The sequence below is a fragment of the Passer montanus genome, unplaced genomic scaffold (assembly GCF_014805655.1).
Source record: "Passer montanus isolate IOZ18808 unplaced genomic scaffold, ASM1480565v1 scaffold14, whole genome shotgun sequence".
Lineage (NCBI taxonomy): Eukaryota > Metazoa > Chordata > Aves > Passeriformes > Passeridae > Passer > Passer montanus.
Window position 1 is genome coordinate 3,436,954 of NW_024360941.1, and position 20,342 is coordinate 3,457,295.

Sequence of the window (20,342 nt, forward strand, 5' to 3'; positions counted from 1 at the left end):
TCACAGTAAGGAAAAAAACTGTTTCCACATTTTTGCTCATTTTGTTTTTTTCCAAAAGAAAAAAATCCATGGAACTGCTTTTGGAAAACTATCTTTAGGCATTAGAAGGTTGCCATCTGTTTTCCTTCTCTTTTTCCATAAAAGACAAAGCAGATTCACAACACCCCAGGCATTGCCATACTTACACAAAAATAATTCTATATATTCTTGTTTATAAAGGGGAAGACTGAAGAACTTACAATATTGCATCTGGCTGAATAGCCTTCAAATACACAAATATGTGGAATTCCCCGCTTGGTGTGGGAATCCCCCGCTTTCCCACACAGCTCAACAGTACAGCTCAGACTGTGAGCTGAGAACATGAACTTGGGGCATTGTCTGTGGCCCCTTTCCCTTATATTCTCCAGAACAATCCCCAGAATTGTTCTATCATGAGTGTTAGAGGATAAAAGCTTACCTAATTCTTACAAAGTCCATATATAAACTTGTTGTCCTTGAATTTGTCTAATCCTCTTTGAATGTCCTGACACACAGAAATACAGGTGGAACAGGCGGTAAGTCTTCAAAGAACGCTTGTAGATCCTTCTTGGATCCCACACCTGTTGTTTAGAGAACTCACATTCTAAGTTCTATATTCATGCTATATTTCAGGAAACTCTCCTTATTAATATGTCAGTCTCCCAAGGCCTCCCTTTGACCTGAGGGTTCAGTTCTCCAACTTCTGAGAACATAGATAAACCTAACAGACTAAAATTGTTTTATCAGGAAATGGGCTAATTCAGTGAAATTAAAACTAATTCACACAAATGTATCTGACAGAATTTTGCCTGAAGCATGGTGTAATGTGCAAAAATAACTAATATTTTTAATAAAACAAACTACTTCTTGTGGGAAAGAGAATGTTTAGAATGTTTCCACATCTTTGTGTTTCCCATTAGTCTCTCTTGGATTGTGGCAAAAACTATAAACTTCAGAGGCCAGAAGCTTTTAGGCTATTTTAACTTTGTGTGAGTCTCTATTCCACACGGAGTCCAGCGTCTCTCTGTTATTCCTGTGTTTGCTCATGGCATGTTAGAAAGTTTACGAGTCATTGACCAATACTTCTGTCCTGGCATTATAAATGAGCATGGCCTTTTCTGCTCAATGTTTGCGTAAGTAGCTATTGTCAGAATGGCTAAAGAAGGTAGCAAATACCAATGCTGCAGTAACCAGAATATTCGCAGCTATTCTGAATCAGCTTAGTGAGAAAGAGTTGCAAGTCTCATGAGTAAATAGCTAGAAAATATTTCTACAGAAAGATTACTATGATCTGTTTCGGATAGTTTCTATGAAGAAGCAGTTTTAAGGCCATAGTTCTTTCTAAACAGTAACTAATGATCCACATATTACAATAATATGTATTAGGTTTTTTATTGGAACTTAGAGATCTGAACTGAAAATCTGATAAAGATATTTCTTTATTTTGGATATTCCTACATATTACATGACAATAGCAGCAGAGATTCAAATGAGTCATTACTTGTGAAAACACTATTACTGTTAGTAATTACAGGACAAATAGACTTTAAAAATTCACAAATTCCAAAATAAAATGGAAAATCAATATCTAGTATAAAACTTTTTTTTAAAATCTGAATTGATATCACTCTGAAGGTTTGGCACAGATACATACTGCTGTTTTACTCTACAACTGTCAGTAAAAAACTTTTGAGATTATATAAATGTGTTAGCAAAAGAAGAGTTAATCCTTTGAGGACAAAAGTTTCATCTATTATTTTGTTTAAACTTCAGCTTGTATGTACCCAAAATTGGACTTAGGCTCACAAATACAATTCCTCATGTAAACAGTAAATTATATAAACAGCTCACTCTTTATTAGCCAAATTGACCATTTTATAGAAACAAGCCAAACTATAAATACATGTACACATATTTTTGTGTCTGTATAGACACATATGCATGAAAGCGTTCCCAGGTTTGCTGCTGGAACCTTGTCCCTTAATGTACCCTGAATGTGCATTTGTAAGTTTGAAACCACTGAATTAATTTTTATTTATTTATTTTAATATGGTGTTTTATAGAATATCCACATATGAAAAGAAGGAAACTGCTCTCACAGTGCTCCACAGTTTTCATGTCCTCAGCTTCTGAAACATTTAAGACTATTGACTTGCTGGCAGGCTCCCAAGGAATTTTAAGGCATCTGTGTCTGCTACTTATTTTAAGCTCTGTCTTCCAGTGTTACGAAATCTCAAACTCTTTTGAGAGCAAACTCTTTTGACTTTCTTAGTAATTCCACTTCATGTGGTTCTGGCTTTCAGGCAGATTCAAGAATGACATAATCGCCTTTTCCCACCCACAGGTTTTGCACTGCTGCTGTTGGTTACACCCTTCCACGTAATGTGCAACATGAATCCTTGTCTGATCCCATATGCCCAGAAATGGAAGAGAGCCCAGCAAAGAGGACTAAAGCACAGTTTCCTGGCTTCCTATCAATCACCATAGGCTGAATAAGGCTTCTTCTGGATTTTTCCTCTCAGTTAGTATTACTTTAGCTACAGTGCAGCTCCTGTCACTCCAAAGTCATGCTACTTCCAAAGGATGTGAACCAATTTCCCAATAAACTTTATCTCTGTTACTGAAGCAGGTATCTTAAATATAGTAGCAGAGAATAAACAAACTTAAAGTACTCCTTTTGTATTTTTTACTGTAGCATGTATGCAAATGCACTCAAAAATACAGAATTCTTCATTTTCATTTTAAAAAATGCTAGAACTTGGCTAGTATGCATTCCTAAGAGCTATTGCAATCATATTTTGCATTATTAACAATATTGGATTATGTACCAAGTTCCACAGCAGCAAGATAAAAAGCACTTTCTGGAGTTTGTTACCAACACGAGAGAACTAGAAGCAATCTGCAATCCTGTCTGACTATCCAATCTCACACAGAGTCTCCTGGCCTACCTGAAGACTACAAGAGTGTTCGTACATGAAATATGGCATGCTAACACAGCATAGGGAATATTTCTTTGCCCTTGGAAAGTCTCCAGAAATTTTGCTTTTTACAGTTACATTTCTCATGCTTGGTTATTTTTTTAAGTAACACACAGCATTGCGACTACTCAGTTCTCTTGAATCCAGGACTACTGAAAGGCATTGGTTCAGGTCAGCTTCAGGGCAATTTCATAGGCAATTATATTGCTGCTTTAAGAGCTGGCACTGAACTGCCAGGCAAATAAAAAAGCAAGTATCATGCTCAAGGAAACACTAGTCCATGTCCAGAGGAAATGGAGAAGAATGCATCAAGTTATGACCATAAAAAAGAAATTATCCAGCCTGGAAAGATAATGGATTTCCTTGTCTTCTTCAGCAATGAGCCAATTCTGGAAAAAAATTACAATTGGGCAAAGACTTGGCATCAGGATGCGCAGTCTCAAGATAGAAGACAGAGTTCTCATGAGACCTTGTCATAATCAGCTATATCCACAACTCTCCTGGGCCCTCTCCTAAGCTCAGTGCAGCTGAGAGTTGTGCCTTTCTCTCACTCCCAGCAGTGAGGGATAATAAATTTGTTTGCTAGAACACGTATCTATCAGGAGGAAACCTGTAAGATAGGCTAGAAAATGAGACAAAATGATTGTGATGGCCATCACAGAGTGAAATCCACTGCAACAGGAATTCCATGTGAAATGTATCCAGATGATTATTTCTTTCTCTAGACTCTGCTCAAAGTGCACGCCAAAGTAATATTTTTGTTCCTGTGATGAAAATTATCTGGCTAATAAGTTACAACACTTTAAAGAAAGGGATAAATTGAAAATCCTGTAAAATTCTACCTTGGTATTAAAAAGTCCAAGGCACTCTAAACCACACCCTCTTGAGGCAATAGTTAAGTTCTACGAAGTTTTAACAAATTGATCTGTCCTTTACTGAGAAAATAAAATAAAAGATTATTTAGCTGACTAAGGTCTTAAAAATTTACTACGTTTTTTTAACTCTGCCTATAATGAGATCTATTTCTTCTAGTAATGCATTTGTTGTTAATGGGTTTTCTGATACTAAGAAAGAAAACTGATTTTAGCTGCAGTGGAATTGTAGTTATTTAAAACATTAAATTCACCCATCCACATTAACAGTGACATGAGACATTTTAGTTTGTCGTTAATAACATTACACAAGCACTTTCAAAATTCTTTCACACCCTATATATTTTTATGACACATAAAGACAAGAGTAGCTATGAAAGTATAAAATTTCTACCATTAACTTATGGCAAAAAAGATGATATTTCTCTAGAAAGATGGTAAGAGTTTTTTCTAAATAGTCAGATAGAAGGTGGATGTGATGATAGGCTGTGTCAATTGTTATTTACTTTCTGGAGCATTTCAAGGGTAAAAATCTGAAGTGCTTATCCAACCTTCCCTAACAACCACACTTGTGGGAACACTTGGGGCAAGTTCTCAGTTACGATGATCACCCCACAGTGGTCAGTCTTAATGGATACCCAAGCTTGAATTGCTGGCTAGAGCTGAGCGCACAGAATAAACAATTCCTTTGCTGGGTTTTACAACAGTCTTGTTAGGAGTTCCGATTTTGATAATATCCTCAAAAAATACTGTCAAGAGTTTTGCAAAAACAGAACATCTACTTATTTAGCAACATATTCACACAAAGATAAAGCTCTTCTTTTTTAATACACAGTTAATCATTAAACAGAAAATATCAGATCATCCACCCCCACATCAGAACAAATTGCATTGAAAAAAACACATCACAATGAGTGGCTCATGATGAATTGTACTCCATACTGGATAAGTAAAACTTTATTTGTCAAAATAATTATTAATGCTAAAGCCATGTTCTCCTCACTCTGTTTTTAAAATTCCCTCATGTCCAGTGCAAACACTCCTGGCATCTAAAAGAGTTGAATTTAGTTCTCATATTTCAAAAGATCAAAATAAAATAAAGTAAAAGATGCCCTCACAAATGTTGGCATTTTAGAATACCTAATAGAAGAACAAATTCCTGTACTATATATATTTCAGCTAGTATCATCAATGTATCAAGTGCTTACACATCTTTTTTCCCATTTAAACTTGCAATAAAATCTACTGACTTCAATGAGGGAAGTAAGAGCAATCCAGCCTAATGTACTGAAAATCCTGTCGCTAATTTCCAACCATTTCAATAGAAAGAATGTTCATGCTACCTACATTTTACTGCATATTATCATTGGGTTATTTTTCATTTCACTGGTGACATAGAAGAGACTACATTGTGTTGAGCTGCAGCTGACACTTAAATGTTGCTTTTAAACCATGTAAGATTTCTTATTTAAAAGTAAACTTGAAAGTTTGAGGAAAAAATAATGCTATGAATTAAATCAATTTTATTGTCAGTTTCTGCCCCATAAAACATTTTTTTAAAGACTTTCTTTCAGATGGAAAAAGGCTGTTTCATTCATTCATGGGCAATACTTTGGCTCCATGTGCATTTATATAAGTAAGAAGAATTTTGGACCTCCTTTCTATTACATCAATAAGCTTTTCAATTCCTTTTCTGCCTCCTTGGCTCTCCCAGTATATTTTGTCAAGGAACAAAGACTGGAGCAACTTCTCACGTAAACGCTGGCTCCTCAGCACTGAAACTGCAGATGCAGGGAATCTGGAAAAGCACAAAGAAATTCATCAGTTTTTGCCATTACTCTGAATTGCAGTATTTATGTTGTGGTTTAGCAATCAATTCTAAGAATATAGGCTGCAACTCAGCAAAGGAAGTCCATGCATGCCTAATCATATGTATGTTAATTGTATCTTTTACAGCTGTGGGATTACTCATACATTTTTAGATACATCCTGTCAATGTCTTGGGCCATTGATATCTATTCCAGCAGCTTAGTGTCTCATACTCAAACTGGGGAAAAATTATTAATCCTCTTACAAAATTAATAATTTATAACTTACTCATTGATTCCTTGTAGTATTTTGAAGTCAAGATTGTCCTCATTTCTGTCAAAGAAACCCTTATTGTCTATAAAGACCAAGTGCCTTTGGTCATGCCTTCTCTGAACGATGTGTGTCAGGTCAACAGCATCCTGATCATTGCATTTCAGCTTCAGTCCTTGCTGCATGCAGGAATCCTCCTTGAGAGGTTTGAATCCACAACAATTTCTGTCTAGTCGATTATAGATCTAAAACAAAGTACAGCAGAGTGCCAAGTGAAAACAATACCAAAGTGCTTGGGGCTAAGTGCCACTGTAAGACATTGCTCTCTAACCCAATTGACAGGAAAGCAAGCTCAGGACAAGTGTAATTAACAGTGAAACAGCATTGAAGACCTAGTCCTCATACCTCAGGTAACTGCTGAAAGCAATTTCTCAGACTGTGTATTTTTATCCATTTTATAGCCATGATCTATTATGTCAGAAATTCTTTGAAAATAATGGAACAATACCACTGTGTAACTGGTATAACAAGATGGTGAATACAATTCTATTTTTTTGTCAGAAGCTTTCTTTTTTTTTTTTCTTTTTTTACATTTTCTCTGCTGGAGAACAATAGAAATAGCACAGTCTGACACACATAGAGGATTTTTATTTTGTGGGATCTATTAGGCTAACAGTATGCAAAATAACTGAAAAGACCAGCGAGAGGCACAAAAAACCATCAAAAGCTATAAAATTGTTCTTACACTGTAAGAACAGTGTATTTATAACCACAGAGAAGCCTCCCTGTGGTATACACTTTTATGACATGATGGTCTACACTATTTTTTCCCACGCAAAACCTCGATTACCCATCACACAGCACTTAGCTGGAAAGAATACATAAATCTGAACTAATTTTGGTGGTGCAAATGTTAGGCATCACTTTTGACTTGGTTGTTTCTGTTCCCTTTCATAAACAGTGACAAGAACAAGGCACATCCAGAGCAATGGATGCCATTTTAGGATAACTATCTAATAGAGGAAGGATAAATCACTCCTTGAACGTGCTACAACCCTTGAGAGTAGATGAGAGTAAATATTCAACATTGCTACAGCCCTGATCAAACAAATTAGCCTGGATTGCCCTTAAAAGTCTCACCGTGAACTTCCTTAAAAGTCTTCACCGTGGACTTTGCCCCTGGGCACAGGAGCCCCCTTTAAGCTCAGGCAGCTCAGCCCTCCTCTGAGTCCTTTAGAGGGGGGTATGGGGGGTTGTTTTGTTCTGCTTGCTCCTAGATTGCTGGTTGAGGTTCCAGCCTGTCTACAAATGGGGCCTGTGGCTTTCACCATCCTTCCTGCTGGCCTGCCTCTCCTGCTGCTGACCCTGCCTGTCCTAGAGCTGCCTTTGGCTCCAGCTCATCTTCCCAGACAGCAGACCTGCTCTTGCTAACAGGTGTTTAGAGAGCAGAGGTCTGGTCTGGTGCATATAAGACGATGAGTAGCTCATCAAAGGTGAATCATTTTTTCTGTCCTTTGTTGTTTACTGTTAACTCTTCAAACTGCTCAAAGCATAAAAACATTACTCTTCATATAAGTCTTCTAAAATTAAAATTTTATTTTTGTAACTTCCCAGCAAAATTAGGACCCCACCTGATGCAGAACTTTGCTGCATGTTGAAATAAAAAGGTCATCGCTTTAATCAAATGAAAGTCTGAGAATTTGGTTTGTTTTGATTTTGTTTGTGTTTTTTAATATGTAGTTGTATTTCTAGTTGTATTGCTGACAGTGTTTATTTCCAAATATCAAAATCCTATGGAAAGGAAAAGAACCTTCCTCTTTCTCCTTTCATGAACAGCATTCATTATCTGAAGGCTGTAGAGCCCCTCTTGCTTCCAGTGCTCTCTCTCCTGGGATCTCTTATTCAGTCCATCCAATGGTAAAAAAGTAAAGCAGAGTCTTTCTAGAAAGACTCATGCACTGACCCCATTCCTTTGCACTTCTCTGCATGCATTAAATAAACAAGGAAATCTTGTTCTTACAGACAGCCTCTTCACAATATCTTGCACCATTTCAGTGCTAAGACATAATGATGTAACACTCTGGAATTGATGCATATAGTTTGGCAGAATTTTCTGTCATACATTTATGTACATAGATGTCCAAACTCCCAAAGTTTGCTTGAGTACTTGCAGGAGGCAAGTAGTGGTCAACTATAAGCATTTTATATTCTGCTCCTATGTTTTACAGCATTTGAAACCAGAGATTAGAAACATATATTAGAGGTGCCAAATGTATTCTTCTGAGGGAATTATGCTTAACAGAGAATACTTTTCACCATTATTCTTTATTTCTGAATGACTCATGAAGCACAGCTATTGGGTTTTTTTTTTTAATAGCAAACCCTTTCTTGACATTTTTTTGTTGTTGTTTTCAAATTTTTATATTCTGTTGCTGATAAACTTTGAGAGAACACAGATAAAATTGTAGTCTTGAAGAACTATGAGAGTCATTTTCACTCACTTTCCCGGGTGCATGTTCTTGTGTGGTAGGCAACGAGAGATATAAATCACTCTGATACCAGCTATTAGTGCAAGAGTAATTTGTCTCCTGTCATGTGAAGTGCAATCCTGTTGTATCTTATTTTAACCAACCCCTCCTTCTGAATAATAGAACAGCAGATTTATCATTCATCAGTCACCGCTCTACTCCTTCTTTACTAAGTCACTGTCTAGGGTTTTTTTTAAAAAAAGGAAAAATTATCCACTACAACTGTTACCTTGCTCCAGATTGCAGCTCACCAAAACCACTTCAGTCACCTCTTGGGGCTGGGGAGGTGCAGGAAGGACCACAGAGTAAACAGAGATTTACAGTTGTGAACACAGTCAAGATCTCTGTTTGGAGAAACAAGGAGTGAAGGAGAAACAGTATGCCTGACTCAATATTTAAAAAATCAAGGCAAAAGCCTTTGCTTCCTCTTTAAAAAGAAATGAGTCAGTCAGGTTTCCTGCCTAATTATAAGCTGCATTTTGCATACTTTAATCATAAGAAATGACCAGAAATAATTCCAAACTATGCAAACTCTCTTTCCCATTTAAAAAAAAAATGAAACAAACTAAAGTTACTATTTCTCAAAATCCTATGTTTGATCATACGACTTATGAGGCAAACAGTTGCTCAGTAAACATTTTACCTGCAACAGAAAATCAAAGAGTGCCATCTTGGACCATTCATGATGATGAATTTCAGTACAGCCCCACTCAGCTTTGGGAACTTTACCATTCTGCCAGCATTTCTTCTTCAATAGCTGCTGATATTTTCCCCATGTTAACCTTACTGAAGAATGGGTGCTATTGTCTGTTGGACGCAGTGAGGAATCCCAGAGAATAACAGGACAGGCCTGACCACCTGAAAAGAGGGGAAAACATACCATTATTGTAGTGCAATACTATCAGTTTTATTTGATTCTTCTTTAGACATTGCCTAATTTACTAATTGTAAAATTAGTAAATTTTACAGATCTGGAAGGAGAACCAGCCAGGGACTAATATCTTGACATTCTTTGGTTAATGTGGTCTTATCCTACATCCATAACCAGCCACCACAGGACTGGAAACATAGGCATGAATGTCTTCAATGTATGGAAGACTTTCTTTGTTTGAAGCAAGAGATTAATGTACAAAATCATATACTAAACCAAACTACTAAAAAGTTTCTAGGTAGGTTAAAAGCCTATAATGCCACTGTGAATCAACAATAGCCTATAATGCCACTGTGAATCAACAATGTAACTTCCTTCTGCTTCCAGTGAACTACTGATTTTCAAGAGCTGGAAACTTATGTCAAAGCGGGTTTTCTTTGCATAATGGACATAGAGACACCACAAATCCTATACTCAAAGTGGATTTATTTTGTTATTTTTAGTATTTTAAACCTATTACTCTACAGCTCTGAAAGGATATATGAGAATACTAGAGAATGTGAGCATAGCATGAGTAAACAACTTGACACATTTGGGCTTTTTACCTAGATATGAGATCTGTTTTGTATAGCAGATATTTCAGCCAAATTCTTTAGTTCTTCTGTGTAAAGAATATTCTTCTCTTCCCTGAAACTAACACAGAGGACTTCACTTTGGTGAATTCTATTGTTCAGCTTCACTATGAGAATAAACCTTGTCAAAGAATTTAAAATGAGCTTTTCCAGTGTGAGAACTGATAAATATATTTCGTACAGCATCAAGGAACAGACAGATCTATCTTATTACAAAACTCTCCTTTTATTGCTGATACAATGTTACTGCTGCTTAAACTGCTAAGGACCCATAACTGACCATGGCTTGTACACTTTGAAACAAAGAAATCCTTTATATTTTAGGGTGTGTAGACAGAAGATCAAAATATGTCTTAGTACAGAGAGGAAGAACCATCTAACTGCAAAGCTTAAGTGCTGTTTATTAAAAAGTGTTGGAACACATATCAAGCTTTAAAATTTATTCATATTCATCTTGAAGTTCATTGAACTTAGTCCACACTACTGCACAACTTATTGCATAGTTAAGTGCAGCCTAAATTGTCTCTTTGTCTTCCACATGCCCAGGGAGACAGAGACAGATCTGCAAAAAAGCTTTTAGAAACACAAGAAGGCAAGAGGTCCAGGCCACCTTCTTCAGAAGCAAACCAGACAGAAAATAGCCCATGGAAAAGAGGTATCAGTGCCAACAGCGAGGTAAAAGCTGCCAATGTCAATGCTCCATTTGTAAGCAGCCAGGACTGTGAAAAACAATCTCCACACAGCTGAATCCAAAAGCAACTTGTTCAAAGGATGCTGACTGTTGTAAAACAACAGGTAAGAAATGATCTTTGCCTGTACCTAGCACTAAGACATGTGCAAAGTTCCACCTCCCATTCACCAAAGAAGCATGACATACTGGCCCCGCATGTAATCCAGCCCAAGAGAAAAGCCAGCTCCTTTCCAAACCAGAATGTACCTGATCTTCTCTCTGCCATGCCTGGCACATACCAGGCAGTCCTTCCAAAGCCAAGCCAACAACCCACCACCTCTTTAACTTCCCTTCCAGCTGCCCAGTGTTTCCTTAGAAACACAGAACGTGTCTTTCCATTAGGAACATCAATCAGTCTTTCTTTATGATCAATATTACCTTTATCAGGACCATGTTCCACACTCTCCTCCACTGAAAAAATGAGCTGAGCACTCCTGAAAACCAGGCTTCTCCTCTACTGAGGTGCCTGAATAAGTATTTAGGTAACTTATTTGGGAAATTCTACCCATTTCTCCATCTCTCTGACTCTGGCTCAATCACATACACTGTAGATGACTTTACCCAAGTTAGATCACCTATGGGCTAGGTTTCTTTCCCAGTAAAGTGGGAGAAAGTCTATCCAAGCATTGGAAATTCTCATCAAAAAAAAAAAAAAGACAGTTTTCCTCAGGACCAAATATGATCTATTATTTTTCTATATCCAGTAACAACTTATGTAACTATTCATGAATTTTTCCACAAATCAAATACATAAACAGTTTTTTAAGAAAACAAACATCTCCTGTCCACCCAAAAAGGACATGATAAACAATAGTAATATAAATACTTGAAAACTCTGAATAATATCATGCCAGTTTCCATTAAGATAGAAAAACATTTTTAAAATACTAAGGTTAAATACAGGAAATGTTTGCATTTCAAAGGAAATGGGAGCAGGAAAGATGATCCAAAAAAAAAAAATCTTTCAACTCTGTAATATAAATTGGATTACAGGAATATGAAACAGCAGCTTCAGTAAAGAGCTGTGACTCAAATTTTGACACTTGCAGGAAAAACATGAAGATGCTGAATTAAAGCAGATAAGGAGTCCAATTCACAGTTGCATGAATTGGCATGACCCCAATCAAATCAGTGGAGCTTTTATGATACAGACCTCATTAGGATTGGGCTGAAGTTACCTCAACAGTGAAAAGACCTACAGCCTCAACCAGGAAGGTGAAGCACATTTCAGAAAAAGTCCTGTGTATTCTGTATGTGCTTCTTTCCTAGTCAACTTTACATATTAACACAGAGGGGTACTGCTTTTCCATTGCTGCAGGTGCACTGCACTGAATCTCACCAGAGTTGATTGGATTCATTTTATCTTTTATCTGCCATTTTAGATCTATATACCTACTTAACTGTCCAAAGGCAATCTTCAAAATTGTACAGGAAAGATTTTTCAAAACTCATGCTGAAACCTTCTTCCTAGTAAATCATACACATTTTTGAACATCTAAACATTTCTAAAAATGTCTTAGCTAAGTTGAATAAGCTAACACAGATAAAACCTCAGGCTACTGAGACTAGACCAGCTCAAGGTACTCAAACTGCTCCATGTGCCGCTCGGTGATGTATCACTGCATGGCTTCTTCAACACAGGCATCATCTTAGATTTCCACACCCCACATCACTTTTAAAATAAACTGCATGCTTCTGAACTTCATGTGGTTAGGAACCACATTTTATTCTTGCAAACATTTCGCTCCTCTTGTGCACTGACTTATAGCTACAGCACTTTTTCCAACTTCCTTGAAAGAAAATATTTTCAAACATGCCCAGAAGATCAACATTAAAACCAGAAAATCTTTCATGAGGCAGTTAAAGCCCTTTCTCAAACTCACCATTGTTCACTGTAAGGCAGTACGTCTCACCACTGCCACATTTGCAAGAGTTCAGTTGTCCATGCATTAGCAAGAAAGGATAATGTCATGTGGAAAATGAGAGGGTCCAGCATACAGAGCACAATTTTAAGAGTTTAAGTTTTTAGGGAAAATAAAAGGAACAAAAGCAGAAAGCAGAGAGAAGTTAGACCACTTAATTTTCTTTCTTCCCTATGCGCCTCATTGCAATTTTCTGTCCTGTGCTCATATGGATGTCAGTATTAAGGAATGCATGCAATGTGCATTAGTTGCTCTCTAGACTATGGACTGCATTATTGCTTGTACATGAACTTCTCTACCCAACAGAATACTGGACATATGCCTCTTGTACCCCTTTGAGAAGTACAGCACTATGTGGAACTATTTTAGAGCACTCTGAATGCATAAAGCAGTGCTAGGTTTTTATTCTTTTGTCCTGACATTGGTGATTCATATTGCACAATTTTTGATGGGATGGCAAGAGCAAGCTGATAGCACAGGGTATAACACAGAAAAAACTAGGACACCTTTTATAGTCATGCAGAGGCCAGTAAAGCAAAACAAGAAGTGCAACCAGTGGAGCTATCACGTAATTCATCTATTTGCACTAAAACAACCATGAAAGGTGTTACTCAAAGGAAGAGTTTCTTGCATGTTTGGGGAAAAAGGAGATTCTGGACAAATAGCCGATTGAGTACACTAGTGCTTACTATTGTCAGTTTAGTCAGACTCAGGATATCAGAAAACAGAGGGGAAGAGAAGCAGGCATCAGCACACAGTAGTTCAGTCCCTCAGCAAGAGGTGCTACAAGAGTGCATAGCAGCAGCTATTGTACCAAAAGCTGAACAAAGAGCCCAGCCTCACTGCTGCTGTCCAAGGAGCCGCAGCACCACCCTTACAGCTGTCAGCTGAGACAGAGAAGCCAGCCTGCCCCAGCCCACAAACTCCAGCTGTAGCTCAAGCCTAAAAAATACTGCCTCTGTCCCAGGCCACAAATGTAGTTGCTGAGCTGGAGGCTATACATGCAGGCATTTGACTTAGCTTCTGTGCAAAGGTCATTAAGGTAGGGCTGCAACACCAAGCAAGGTCACTTATGTCTCATATTCCTAAGGTTAAGGTTATGAGATAATACAGTACCTTAGTGCTGTAGAATTAATGTGACCATCCCAAAACTCAGCACATAAGCGTAAGCCTTCATTTATTCCACAATAGACAGAATTTTATGATTATTTCTTGGTGTTTTACAGGATTGTCCCCTTTTTTATAGGTGTTTGGAGATATTTCTCACATCTTGTAGGTAGAAATGGGATGACTGCTTGTGTATGCACAAAATCATGCTCTTTTAGACTTTTATGCCCAGCTCAAAAGGGCTTTTCCTACCTATACTACTCAGGCTTCTCATATTCAATCAATTCATTGTAAAAGTATGAAAGAGTTACCATACCTGATTTTTCCATCCAGGATGGATGATGGAAAAACTAGACAAGCCACAAAAAAAATTCAGTTAACAATTAAAAGGGTTTACAATTAAGGGAAGGTGAGGGCAGCAGACAGGGAACTTGAATACAATATTTTGCTAGACTTTAAAAAAATCAGTGTCAGATCTGTGGGAATAAGGGAGATAGAACCTGTACAGGGATTTACTAAGCAGTTCTTTGAAACTGCTTTTGACAAAATGAATGACAGTTTTGAAAGGCCCATTTTTTAAAATTTTAATGCTACATCAAACATGTCTTGTTGGATCACATCACAACTGAGGCAAGCTAAAGGGATGTGTCAGGGAGAGAGATATGTCAGCGCAGAAATAGTGTACATTCATACACACATGCACAGTCTCTAATCCTGCATTGCTTGCTTTCCCATGTGAATAACTGCTTCACACAAGCCACTCTGTAAAAAACTTTACAGAACTCACCTATCTTGACATATATAGGTCATTACAATGAACTAATCACTCATATTATTTTTAAGAATTGTATTTTTGCTCATTTTCCTACCACAAATATTTTCACATTATGCCAGACACAAGCACATAAACAGTAAAAAGCTCAAGTAGTTACAAGGCATCTGAGTTCCAGCATATTTGCAGGCTAAAAAAATCATGAGAGACAAGGTGCAGTCACTGTTCCAAAAGCTCTGTTCAGCCTTTAGCTGGAAAAAATGAAGTGAGACCAAAATAGTGTTATTTCTCTTCTCATCACCTAGCAACACTCCTCTTGCAACAGGAACTTAGCCAGTTATGAGGAAAAGAAAATTAGAGGGCAGAATGACACACTCTGTCCCAGACAGTCCAAAACATACTGTAAGGTGACAGACACTGAGCAGCACAATGCACAATTAGCCTAATAGCAGTTTTTGAGGTTTGCAGTCTGTCATCTCTGCAGCCACACTGTGCAGAGTTCCTCCATCCGAACTGCCTTAATGCCTTATGACAGCTCCATACCAATAGAGCTTGTTCCTAAAAATAAAATAGGCATAATGTATCTTCCATGCTCTGCAAGTATGAATAATATTCAGAAGCCTCCAAACTGTTGTTCCTAGAGATTCATTCCCATTGTTTTACAGGCTGCCAAAGGGAAGGTTTGCAAAGCAGGAAGACACTGGAAATCACGAGATTGTCTTCCTGCTGTCAGACTTTAAAAAAATTTTCTAGCGTTACTTTTCTTTTTCAGAAACACAGACTGATATAAAACTATTGGGTATAAGCTGATCTCAAAGCAAGAAATTAACAGCAAAAACATAGCTAGCTACTTTTGCAATGATTCACTAAAATGCAACATAGTCCTTTTGGATTTGTGACTGTACAAAAATAGGACTTATGCTGAAGACATATTTAAGAAGGCAGCAATTTTAAAGCAGACTTCCAGCTCACATTACATGTCTGAATTTTACCTTTAATTTCACTAAAGGTTAAAAATAAACTTTTTAATTGAAAACTCTATACTAATCATGTAACAGGCATATTGAGATATTTACTATGTGTGTTTCTTTAGATAATATATAGATATGTGTACTGAACCTCAATATGTACAGCAGAATTCATTGAAATGTAGTTTGTTTGGGTTTTAAATTTAACAGAAGGGAAGCACTTTTTAAAAATTTTCAGTTCTCAAGAGGATTAGTGCCAGGAAAGAAGATTCAAGCTTCTGCAGGCAGGTTCCCTACCTCTCTGAGTAGATTATCTGACCTGATTCCTACCACCTGAGAGATTAATTTTTGTGACAAGTTCCAACAGTATTTTATTAAAGTCTGTTCTAAAAGATTATAAGTGTATTTTAGAAAACAAGAAATACCCATTGAATCACAGAGATTCTGGAATCTCTCACCAGTTTCACTTCAGGTAGTCTGTACAATGTCATGCAATCTGTGGATTGCTCCTTCTCTTTTCCCTTGTTCCAGACTCATGTTAGGAAACTCTTACTGCCCTCAGCAACTCTACGATATTTGAAGCAAACTTTGGGGTATTCATCCTCTGGACAGAGTAACTGCACTGCAGAAGTTACACACAGACACTGACTTGATTTCCCTGTAACAACAGGGTGAGTTCTTGGGCTCACACAAGTTAAAGGGGGTGGCTGCTGCTACCCCACGGCTAACACCAAGCGGGAAGGAAACCTCTGCACCCCACCTGCAAATGCTGAAAACCACAGGGATGTGTTACCTTGGAAGAACTCTGATCTCCTGCTTACAGAAGGTAAGCTCCTGTTTAGCCCCAAGATCCTGTCCAAATGAAAGGCAAACACCTCACTCATGTCGAGAGGTCTTTTGACAATTCCACAGTGTCCCTGATTACAAGCAGTTCCCGTAGTGCTGGGACCTCTTGCAAATACTGCCAGGACTGCTTTGTGTGAAGGACCTTCTTGAATGCTCTCTATGGGAGAGTCTGCCAGCATGCGCATTTTTAGGATGTCATCTTTGCTCATCCATGAGGGAGGGCTCTCGCTATAAATCCTGATATTGCTTTCCTCAGGCTGAAGCTGTGCCTTTACAGCTCCAGAAATCCTCCCAGGTGCCTGGTGATCTCTCTCCCTGATAGCCATTCCTTTATGCCCATGTTCATCCAGTTGGTACTTTCTTGCCTCCAGAGTGATCGCTGCTCCCTTTGTGCCTGCAGCACGTGTGGCCCGTCCTGGCTGTTGGGCAAAGGCCTCTTCCCAGCCCATAAAAGTGGCTTTTGGAAAGTGCTGCCCATAGGACAAAGGGATTGCATTTTTCTTCCTGCGCTTTGGCTTCACTGTGCCTCTGATGTTGGCAGGCTTGCTGCGCTTGGACCGCAGGGTGATGTAAACTACATTGGGTGGCAGCAAGGTCCCATTGCTACCAAGCTGGGGTTCCTGGAAATTGGGTGGTGACAGGGTGCCATCCAGTGGGATGCCCAGAAAAGGAGTTTGAGCTGCATCTTGGAGACTCCTGGAACTGATCTTTCCATGTCCTCCTTTGTGTTGTGGTAAAACATGACCCACTTGGCTGACAAGGAATCCCAGGTAGATCACACAGGCAGTGCCCACTAGCAGATTCCTCCTTGTCCTCGGGCGCCTGCAAGTCCAGAGCCTCAGCAGCCGTGAGGGCCACAGGCAGCAAATAAACAAGTTTTTGATTTTACTTGGCTGATCAAAAGGGATCATTTCTCTAGTGAATCCACATGATGAAAACAGCATAAAGTCTTCTGTACATTCCAGCCAGGATGATGACTCATTATTTCCCTTCCCCAATTTCTATTTCTCCTTTTCCAAGTAGCTTCCAGCATGGGTGATGGACAGAGGCTACTGATATGTCTAGGAAAGTGGTCAGCACTAAGGATGCTGATACTCCACCTTCTCAAACTGTTAAATTCTTATCAGCCACCACAGAGGAAATGATTGGCTTCAGAGAATGAATGGAGCCAGCTGCGTAAGCAAAGTTTACTGACTGGTAGTCTAAAAGATCTATGTATCTTCTCTGCAAACTGCAAAAAGAAAATAGTAGCATTTCCTTTCATTACTCATACATAGCATCTGTGGTTCTATATTTTTCAGAGAAAAGAAATTCTAGATGAGACAGAATGCATGTAGGAATTTGTCAGGATAAATCTTTTACTTTGTCATTACAGTATAAATCAAACACCAAAACCATTAAATACGGGCTCAATTTTCAATCTCAGCTGGATGTATGCCAGCATTTTAAGAAATGCTTGTCAAATCCAGATTATTATCTTTATTTTACAAGACAAAGTCTTCACTAAACCTTATGTTATGGAAATGCTGTAAATTATCCAAATATGAACCAGTCACTAGTAGTTAAATATGCACAAATTCACTAATATAAAAATATATTAGCAGTGCCAAATTTCCCTAGTTGAATATTAATACAGTTCCCATAATTCATAAACATACATTAAAAGTGAAAGATGGTTAATCCTCTTCACTCTTGTGAAGCCATAAAAAGAATCTAGCTATAGTTTTTAAAATAAAATTACAGTGGCTTATAGATCCTTTCCAAGAAACAAAGAATAAGTGCACATTGTATATAGATTGCTATAAAAATAAAACTTCTTACCTATTCAGCTTGACACATCCTTTGTTCTGGTAAACTCCTTAGGTTAATAAAAGAAACTGAGTAAAAGCTGGCATCTAGAACATATTTCACTTTTAAGTATGGTTCACATTTAGGTATTTCATTGCAAGCTAAGAACTGTTCAGAAGCTAACTTTACTGAGAGGTAGTTGCATATGAACTGCTATAAACTTACATGAACCTCATGTCATTAAAAAAAAACCCAAACCAAACAACCCCACACACAAAACCACAGCAACTTCTATTTTAAATTCTGCAATGAAAAGTCCTGTGAAGTACGTGCCTTTCAAAAATGCATTCCATCTATTTCTAACTCCTGAGAGCCCTCTAGTGCACTGCATGCAAATGTACTAAAGAAATCCCCGTTACTGCATTTAGTTTTTTGGGGGTTTTTTGAGTTTGAAATACCGCCCACTCTCTGGATTTTAGAACTTTTGAGAATCACATATTGTTGTGACAAGAAGTGAAAAAACACTTTAAAAATGTTATTAATCTGCTATTAAACAGCTCAGGAGTGTCTCCTGTTTGCGCTTTCTGGAGCGAGGCATAGCATAGTCCCTGTACAGCTGGAAAAGTTGGGGCAGACAGGGCAAACCTCTGACATGTGACTCCTTTTCTAGTCTAAGTACAAAATAATAAAATGTATATGTTCACTGTAATTCAAGGAATGGAGATATTCTCCACAGCTACTACTAAAGGAGAACAGACAGTTAAGTTAGTTTATGTTTCCTATTGGTCCAATATGAATTTATAAAACTCTGTGAGTGTATTTTTTTTCCACAAGCCATCACTTATCCTTACTTTTTGTTTAAATATGTACTGTTAGGTTAAAATTTCAGTATTTGTGCCCATTAGCAATAAAACAGCCTTCCTGACATCTTTTTTTTTCCAAATCTGAGTTTTTGGAGGAATTGGGATTGTGAGAAATTTCTTCATCCACTTCAGTTCCCTCTTTCTTTTTTTAGTTCAAATTTGACTGGTGGGACATATCCCAAACAAAGAGAATTTATTCCAAAAGCTCCAGACAAGTTGCTTGAGTTGGAAATGCATCACACTGCAACAGTTGTTTTCAAATATCCAGTTCCTGCAAGTAACACACCACCTCTCTATTAGAACCAAGCAGCACCAAAGCACAACACATCCCAGTTACTAACAATGCTTCTCTGCTATAACAATTCTCTGAAATTCTCTGTAATTTAAGCAATCTTTCTACAGCTACTCTTTAAATACTATCTGGAGGAAATTACAAAAGGATATGGAGAGTCATTCTTCACTTCTCATTTCATTTGTAGCCTTGAAGTCAAAATGTGGTATACATACTGATGTACAGGGTTGACTGCTGGGGTTTTTTGAGGCTTTCTAAAGGTAATAATAGCAACTGTATTTCCTTTATTTCTCATGTTCAGAAGAGAGAACTCAGGTACTGGTATGTTCTTTGGAATGGATGGTGGTAGAAAACCAACGAGATAGAATACAGTATCTTGTTAGTTTAAAAGATGTTTGCCTCTAATTTTGGATTCTTAAAAGGCAAAATATCAAGCGATTTTTTTTTGTTTGTTTCAGCCCCTGAGGTGTACAGCTCCAGTGCCCTAGCAGATACCATAAAATAAGGAAAGCTGAAATGAGTATGGAGTTGTCTGGGAAAAAAAAAAATCATTGTGTTTCACAAGAAACAAAGAAAATGGGTTTTGTTCAGTTGGTACTATTCTTCTCTGTGGAATCATTCTAACCCAAAGCTACAGAAAAACACTAAATGGTGCTACTAAGCTGAAACAGTACTTCCTCTGTGGTAATAAAATATTTAAGACAAACTTTCAGAACAGCAGTTGTTGTCTGACCAAATTCTGGCCTACATTATTTCACTTTGATACCCTAGAGCTAGCCTGTAATATCTGTCAGATTTTGTATTTGTTCCTTGCTCTAAATTATAACTGTGATATTGCCATCTGCATCCATTAAATTCAGCTTTTCATGTAATTTCTTCATATACCCATATTTCATGGTCAATGTTGTACCTTCCTAAGGTTAGGAAAACAAGCATATAAAAACTAATATAGGAAAATAGCAATGAATGGAAGAGGAGAATTAAAGAAGTATTTTCTAGTCCCTTACAGACCTAGGTATATTTTTTAAATGTGAATGAGTAGCTGGATTAACTATTTGCAATTATTTTCTTCCTTC

The 20,342-nt window shown here is 37.7% G+C and overlaps 1 protein-coding gene across 1 annotated transcript; it reads right to left on the minus strand.

Moving 5' to 3' along the window:
• Positions 1-1,495: 1,495 nt before the first annotated feature.
• GASK1B (golgi associated kinase 1B) lies at positions 1,496-18,428 on the minus strand. Its single transcript, XM_039700298.1, has 5 exons — positions 18,145-18,428; positions 16,271-17,554; positions 9,119-9,333; positions 5,966-6,192; positions 1,496-5,666 (listed from the first exon to the last, which is right to left on the minus strand). The coding sequence occupies exons 2-5, from the start codon at positions 17,265-17,267 to the stop codon at positions 5,459-5,461; spliced, it is 1,647 nt and encodes a 548-aa protein (XP_039556232.1). The 5' UTR covers positions 17,268-17,554; positions 18,145-18,428; the 3' UTR covers positions 1,496-5,458.
• Positions 18,429-20,342: the final 1,914 nt, after the last annotated feature.